Source organism: Palaemon carinicauda, chromosome 23 (assembly GCF_036898095.1).
Source record: "Palaemon carinicauda isolate YSFRI2023 chromosome 23, ASM3689809v2, whole genome shotgun sequence".
Lineage (NCBI taxonomy): Eukaryota > Metazoa > Arthropoda > Malacostraca > Decapoda > Palaemonidae > Palaemon > Palaemon carinicauda.
The window spans coordinates 5,166,824-5,175,491 of NC_090747.1; the positions used below are offsets into that span (position 1 = coordinate 5,166,824).

General features: G+C 43.5%; 1 protein-coding gene across 1 annotated transcript in view; it reads left to right on the forward strand.

Moving 5' to 3' along the window:
• Positions 1 to 7,091, forward strand: part of LOC137617400 (uncharacterized) — a 16,165-nt gene extending 9,074 nt beyond the window's left edge. Inside the window, exon 5 of the mRNA XM_068347431.1 lies at positions 6,939 to 7,091. Within this exon, the coding sequence (XP_068203532.1) occupies positions 6,939 to 7,091 (153 nt within the window). The remainder of the gene's footprint in view (positions 1 to 6,938) is intronic.
• The last annotated feature ends 1,577 nt before the right edge of the window (positions 7,092 to 8,668 follow it).

Sequence of the window (8,668 nt, forward strand, 5' to 3'; positions counted from 1 at the left end):
CTACAACGTCGACGTGAATGTGTGCGAAACGACGCTAAGGTTGAGGAGAGGTGCCCACTCCTGAATCCGTGTGTCGATGTACTTTGGAAGTTTGGCAAGAAGTACAGGCACGGACCCAATCCTTAGCATCCTTAGAAATGCCGTGCCAAATGAACTTTGCCTTCAGCAGCTGTGCAGTAGAACGGCACGAGGGATGTGAAAGGCCGTGGATGAAATCAAACACCTGTCGGCGCATGGGAGCAGGAATCCAAGGTCGCGGTCAACCAGTACTGACGTCACAGAGGAGAGTGGTGTTGGAGTCTTCGAGGGGAAAATCCTCCCAACGGAGGGATGTGCAGGATGTCCTACAAGCTTGATACTCTGGATCCTGTCGTTGGGCTTCAGCCAGGACGTTGTAATCCAATCCCAGTTGAAAGGCAGCCAACGTGTTTCTTGACAGGGCATCGGCAACGGGATTCATTTTCCCAGGGACGTATTGGAGGGTGCAATTGTATTCAGCCAGGGCGGAGAGATGTCGGCGTTGACGGGCGGACCAGGCTTCAGACTGTCGAGTGAAGGCGTGCACTAGAGGCATGTGGTCTGTGCGAATGACGAAGGGCGTACCTTCTAAGAAATGGCGAAAGTGACGGACAGCCAAGTGCACCGCCAGCAATTCTCGATCGAAGGTAGAATAACCCGATTCTGCCTTGGACAGTTTTCTGCTGAAGAAGGCCAATGGGCGGGGCGAGCCTTTGACCACCTGCTCGAGTACTGCACCAATAGCGACGTCGCTGGCATCGGTGGAGAGAAGGAGAGGGGCGTGTGGGATAGGAAAAGTGAGAGCCGCAGCAGTTGATAGGGCCTTCTTTGCATTGCAGAAGGCTGCTTCTTGAAGGGGACCCCACTTCAGGTCCTTTGGCTTGCCCTTGAGGGAGGTGTAGAGGGGAGCAAGAGTGGCAGCAATGGCTGGCAAAAAACGGTGATAATAGTTGATTATGCCCAAGAATTCCTGCAGAGCTTTGACGGTCGAGGGCGCGGGGAAATTCTGAACGGCTGCTATCTTCTCAGGGAGGGGATGGACTCCTTCAGGAGTGATACGGTGCCCTAAGAACGACACTTCGTTGGCGCCAAAGGTACACTTGTCGTACCGGACTACAAGGCCGTTTTGTTGCAGGCGGTCGAGCATGATGTGCAGGTGACGGAGGTGTTCCTCTTTTGAGGAGGAGAACACAAGTATGTCGTCCACATAACATACACAGAAAGGGAGGTCCCCTAAGATGCCATCCATGAGACGTTGAAACGTTGCCCCAGCATTACGAAGGCCAAAACAGGAGTAATTGAAGGTGTATGTGCCAAACGGAGTGGTGATGGCGGTCTTGGGGATGTCTTCTGGGTTCATAGGCACCTGATAATACCCCTTCAAGAGGTCGAGCGTAGAGAAAACGTTCGCTTTGTGCAGGTAGGAGGTTACATCGGCAATGTTTGGGAGGGGGTAGTGATCCGGTTCTGTTTGCATGTTCAGGCGCCTGTAATCCCCGCACGGACGGAGGGATCCGTCTTTCTTCAGAACGATGTGTAAGGATGACGACCATGGGCTGGAGGCCTTTTGGCAAAGGCCCATTTTCTCCATTTCGGCGAACGTCTGTTTGGCGGCTGCCAATCGTTCCGGTGTCAGACGTCTGAATTTTGCGAAGACTGGGGGTCCCGTCGTCTTGATATGGTGATAAATACCATGCTTGGCAGTAACCGTAGGCGTTTGGCGAAGTTCTAGACGGAAAACTTCCGGGTACGACGTGAGGAGGTGAGCGTAGGCATCCGTGGGTGCGCTGATGTGGAGAGCGAGGTTAGAGGGAGCGGGTTGAAAAGGTGTCGACAATTACGAGTCTGCGTTGACCAATCGTCGGTGGGCGACATCGACCAGAAGGTGGAAATGAGAGAGGAAATCCGCACCGAGGATTGGCATTGTGACGTCAGCAACGAGAAACTTCCAATTGAATTTACCGTTTCCGAACGATAATGTGAGGTTCTCGTAACCGTAGGTGGGTATCGCAGATCCGTTGGCAGCTACCAAGCGGACGTCGGCAGATGTAGACAGACTACGTTGTGCCTTGAAGAGTTTCCTTGGCAAAAGAGAACGACAAGCACCCGTGTCTACCAAAAATCGCACGCCCGTTCCTGCATCCTGTAAAAAGAACAGATTAGAAACATGGGAGGCCACCGCCACAAGCGATGGCCTGCTTACACGTTTTTTGGCCACTGACAATCTTTGGCACATTTCTTCGCGGTTGCCCCGAATCGGAAGTGGTAGTAGCAAAACTACGGCGGATGGGAGGTAGTAAGTGGCTGTAGAAGTCGTTCGTTGGGGCGCGAGCGATTGGTGGGTGGTGGGCGGCTGTGTCGCCGCTTCGGCACGTCACGGGGTAGGCGTGTATGTCCTACGGCTTTCATGTCAGCTTCGATTGACGTTGAATAGGCATCCTCATCGTCAGGGGTGGAGGCGTTGATGGAGGTCTTGAAGTGGCTGTCCATAAGGGCGTCGGCTTTGGTCATCAAGTCCTTTATGGGTAAACTATCGACATCGGGAATGGCAGCGCGTACAGGTTCAGGTAAACGGCGTATCCAAAGGGCACGGAGTAGGTTCACCCCACAAGGCAGGTTGAAGGCGAGCGATACTGGTCATTTCCCTGAGGGCAAGCGAAGCCCTTTGGTCCCCCAACGGTTGTTGCGAGAGCTGAAAAAGCTTTGCTATACGGGCGGCTGGCGACCGCGAGTACTGCTGCAGAAGGTATGATTTGAGGGCGTCATACGCTATTGGGGTGTCTCCTTGTTCACAAAGCCAGTCGGATATTTCTGGGAAGGTGTCCTCGTGTATCGCCGCGAGAACATAATCCGCTTTGGTGGTTGAGCGAGTCACGCCCCTGATACGAAAGTGGACTTCTGCTCGTTGAAACCAAGCAAACGCCTCTCCGGTGGCGAATGGTGAAAGTTTCAATGGGGCGGCCGCGGCGCCAATTGATGTAGTCTCCGTCATAGTACCAACGATGGAGGGGCGAGGGAGGTGGGGGTGGAAGGCAGTGGGAGCGAGTTGACTTCCGGGGTCACCAATGTGACGGCGCCGAGTAAGGGTGTGAACTCAAAGGCAGATTGGAAACGACTGAGTTATATTATTGTGGAACACTCTCCTTATATACAAAACCTCAAGGCAACTGGACATAACAAGTTCACAAGACAGACAATATCACAGAGGAAAAACTAGACATGAATTTTCATGTTCGTTTTAGTGCGAGGGAAGAGCGAAGATACAAGCATAATATATACAAAAGGAATTATGTACAATTGTGTAAAACACGGTTGGTACACTCTTCTGGAGGGAACCAAGGTTGCTGTTAAACCCCATGAAAAATCGGCACACGTAGTCTTAGAGGGCTTGTTAGAAATGAAAGGGAACAGAGCTGATATAATAATATTTAATTTATGAAATAAAAGAGTTGTGTTAGAAAGTGATTCTCTATGTGAATTGGAGTTAAAAAGAAATGGCTAATATTGGTATATTGGAGCCACAACTCCAGTCCGCAGAGACGAACTCACTCAGAATTTGATTATGCAAGCGCGAAAATTGTCCGCCAGAATATCAACCTGTAGTAAGTAACATTGTTAATAATTATCTCGATGTAATTGTAATTGGGGACTAGCCACCTGGGAGGATTGATCAATTTCCCTTTAGCATTGAAACTGGGCAGGCGGAGCCGATCAGGTCAAGGACTTATAAGGTACCCATTCATTTCTAGGGAAAATAGAAAGGGAAATTAGTAAATTAAGGGTACCAGGGATTATCTAACAGAGCGAATCTTTCTAGGCGTCTTCAGTTGTAGCTGTTAGGAAAAAGGATGGCTCAGTAAGATTGTGTATTGATTATAGAAAGATGAATGCAGTCACTAAGGATAATGCATTTCCATTGCCATCAATCGAAGAATTACTTGTGAAGGAACGAAATAATGAATATATTACAACTATCAAATTAAAATCTGGATACTATCAAATGATCAACTGTTTCAGTGATGGCGGTTTTGTCTCCCTTAATTAGCTATAATCTTGTTTATTCAGACTATATCATAATTACAGTGAAAACGGCGGAAAAACATAATAACAATGTTCGTAAAGTTTTAGAAGCATGGCGACATAATGGTATGATATAAATATGTCAAAGTGCAAATTTTTCCATAAACAGGTCGAATTTTTGTGTTATATATTAGCCCCAGAAGGTATCCAGCCCAGCCTCAGTCCCAGGCCACCATACCCCTAGGGAAGTAGTTGTGTTCCTTAGGCTCACTAGGTATTACTGTAAATTCAAAAGAGGTTTTGGAGAGATAGCGAGATCATTAGAGATTTAGAAAAATAAAAAGTAATCACTTGGGTAGTGGAAAAAGAAAGGGCTTTTAATTATTTGAAGGCTGCCTTAACTAGATATGACTTACTCGCCTATCCTAGATTTGATCGCCCTTTTTTAGTGACAACAGATGCAAGTAGCGTAGCTATTGGTGGTGTAATTTCTCAATGAGATGATAAAGGTAGAGAGCGACACTTTTGTTTTGCTTCCAGGGCATTAGAAGGGGCAGAAAAGAATTATAGTACATTCAATTGAAAGGCACTGGGTATACATTGGGTTTTAGAGAGCCATCGGTTCTTTTTATTAGGTCAGCCGATTGAGTTGCAAAGTGATCATTGCCCTTTACGTGATTTATTTTACAAAGGTAACTTAACATCTAGACAAGCGAAATAGATTGAAAGATAGTTAGAGGTTCACATAAAGGGGTTTGACCACATAGAAGGTAAAGCTAACAAGGTAGCTGTTGTCGTCTCTAGAGGTGTAGTAATAGGAGTAACAACTAGAGCTCAAAAGAGGAATAAAGAACTAAACCAGAATATTCAAGGACCCATCAAAATAGAAAACCGGAAGTGAATTCATGCGAGGATCAATCAGAAAATGAGATCCGTGTGTGTGTGTGAGAGAGAGAGAGAGAGAGAGAGAGAGAGAGAGAGAGAGAGAGAGAGAGAGAGAGAGAGAGAGAGAGAGAGGGGGGGGGGAAGATGCGTGTGGGGGGCTGAGGACATGGCCAGGGGCGTCCAGAAATAGTGCCCTGATGATGCAAGTGAGATAGACTTGAGAGGTTGGGACATAAAGGAGGTCTGAGAGGGACAGAAATAAGAGGAATGGATAAAAGAGTGCGAGCATTGATTAAAGGGGAATCGGAGAGTTATCCATCATTTCTGAATGTGCCTCGTGAGAATCTTTTTTATAGAGAATTATATCTTATATTTTGCTTATGGGAAGAAGGAGGAGAATTTTGTGCATGGGTAGTTCTTCCTCTCTTCTTAATTAATCGAGCCATCCACATTGTCCATGCAAGTCCGTATGCAGGGATTGATAGAACGTTAAGGAAAGCACGAAAATCCTTCCTCTGGTTCGGAATGAAAAAATCTTTAGAAAATTATACAAAATGCTGTCATGCTTGTAACAGATTCCAAAAACATAAAAAAACTGTACTGGAAGCCAGAAAGTGGTCTGTGATTCCTATTAAATTTTATAGGGTGCATATGGATGTGGTAGGACCATTTCCTACTGGTATAACAAAACATAAGTATATATGTGTATTTGTGGATGCATTTACTCATTACACTCATAATTACCCAATGTTGGATGAATCAGTAAATTCATTAGCCTAGGTGCTGTGCTCCTTCGTTACTAGGTTTGGTTGCCCAAAAATTTTGATAGGTGATAAGTTTATAAATGAGGTGGTGAAAATGGTCAAGGACTTGATGAAGATTGAACACTTTTCAGTGACCGCATATAGGCCTTCAGCTAATGGCTTAGTTGAATCGCATGATAGGGAAGTGGTGCGAATTATGCGTTACTTAGTGGCTGATGATCCTCTTGTTTGGCATATCTTGCTTCCTATGACTGACCTAGCTTTTAACATTGCATATAATGCCTCACTCAGGGACACGCCTTTCTTTTTAGTGTATGGACAGGATCCTGTGTTACTGAATACGGATTGATTAATTCGCAACAGTTGCCCAATTATTCAACTGAGTAATGCCGTATATATTTAAAAAAAAACTTTTAAGGAGAGTAATGAACACCACTGAAAAGTTTTTGGAAAGAATTAATGAAAAACACAGCTCAAGGTATGATGGTCAGTTGAAGATCACTCCAGTAAAATTATTTGTGGGCGATTTTGTGTATTTGAAACAATTAAATCCTAGGAAACAGATATACAGAAAACGAAATCGATAACACAATATATATATTTTGAGGTGGTGAAACATGGAGGTAAAAATAAAATACGAAACTCAATTCAGTATTTTAATAAAAAAAGCATAAAGTACGAACAATCATATTAAATTAACAATCTCCTCTTAGTTTCAATGACCTTCCTGTTATTGGCTATCGACTCTGCATAATAACCTGTAAGTTTAGACAGTTACATTATAAACAAGAATTACCACTGAATAACTTTAAAAATTAGTACTTGAAAGGCACAAACTTTAATGTGAAAACTATATTGCTCAATCTACGGGAAATACACAAAAATTTTTCATTACCAATCGAGCATAAATTGGTCAGGTTATAATTAGCGGTCGTTACTGCACCCAGGTAAGCCTACCACACCTACAATGATCAAGGAGGGAAGGGACCTAATTACAGGTAGACCAACAATGTCAAATATTCTCAAATAAATAATATCGACATATAATATCAGTAACAAATTAATAACCTACCAGCGGAAAACAACACCATCCGTATAATGGGCTAAGACTGATCGATACAATCCAACTATAACACTAGCACTCGCAAAACTGTACGGGAAAAAATTAAGTAACAAAACTACTACAGATGCATAATGCATGAAAAGTTTTGTGTAACTTGTCCTTACAGAGTTATTTTATTGTATTTTTAGGTCACGTCAGGACTTCTGAAACCTCAACTAAAAGACACTAATGGCCTTACCTTAGCTAAAGGGCGAAGCATGTATGGCTTAGGTGAAGGGTTTTCTATCGATCATGCGCTCCGTGCAAGATGCAAAGTCCAGAGATGGGGAGAGAGAGAGTGAGCCTGTATTTAGCAAAGAGCCATTTTCAAAATCAAAGCACAAACGTCAACAGGATCCATTTATAATAAATGTCTTCAACTTAGCACGTCTGTTTTAGCACTCTTCATAGCAGCCCAGCACCCACGGTGTCCAAAAGGGTTGTAGCAGTGAACCCCTTACGCTACAGTCTCCGTTGAAGTAGCAGAATTCACTGACGACCATTTCTTCGCCGTGTCACACGTTAGCTCTGAAACCAAAACAAAGATTAATTCCCGAGAATTATTGCTTGTCTTGGTACTTAAGACCACCCAACAACAGATAAGGCCATTATGCAAATTGATTTAAAATTACATTCCAAAAAGCCTGTAAAGACATTTTACAAAAAACAGTCATGCACACAGAACATATAACAGAAAGTTACCCCACTCAAGTCCACACAAAACTACGTGAGAAAATTAGAAAAAAATTTTATAGAGAAAAATAAATATTTATTTTTGTACACTGGAGGGCACAGGATGCAAATTTCTCAACACTAGAAATTTGCATCATACCTTATAACTATAATATAAGTCGAGTCAAATTTCTGCTCCTAATGGCAGCCTTCCTGAGAGTCCTTTGGGGTGAACTCTCATTAATAGACAACCTACGGGAGCTCTGTTTGTCCTCATTATCTGAATTGTAGGATGCATCCGGAACTACCTTAAGATAAGGGATTAAAGTAATAACATGTCTTTTAATCAACTCACGAGTCTTCCCTTTAAGTATAATAGCCCCAGTAGTTTCCCCCAAATCATTTTCCTCTATACCCTTCACAATTCCCAATGGAAAATTAATGGTTTTAGTGTTTGGTTCTTTGATGAGGACTATATCACCAATGCCCAACTTCTGGTGACAAACTGGTTCATATCTGTCCTTGCGGTCCACAGCCTCGAGATACCAGGGTACTTAAAAACTCATTCTGGTAAGCTTCTAGAAGATTATACCTAACCTTACGAAGTTTTTCATACTCATCCTTTATTACTTCTGTAGGGCTGCTACTCATCTTCCACTCAGGATCATCAGGTACCTCTTGTAAATCTGGAATTAAATTCAACGACACCAGCTCATACCCCTTGACTAACATTTCTGGAGTTATGGGCTCCGGAAAAGAATCTGCCTCAGTTCTCCCTTAAAGATTCCTTAAAGGCTATTGGCCTCTTATTAGCTAAATGAACAACATTACACACTAAATATTCAAAATCAGGCAAAGAAAGTACCCAAGTTTTAATAGCTGAAAAATAGGTTTCTTCACTAATTTTACGCAAGACTCTACAAGTGATCCTAGCTCACTATGGCCTTTAAAGAATTGCTGAAACTTTACATGCTTAATGCCATTAGACTCCAAATACAATTTAGTGTCAGGATCATTGATGAAGCTAGTGATTATGTTACCTCCTGCCACCAACTGCGAGCCTGGATCACTAACACAAAGCTGCGGGAATCCATATTCAAAAACATGTAATAAAAAGGCTCTCAAATACTCATTCACACTTAAATCTTGACAGATCTTCAAATTAATAGCCTTTGACCAAGTGCAGGTGAAACACAAAATCCATACC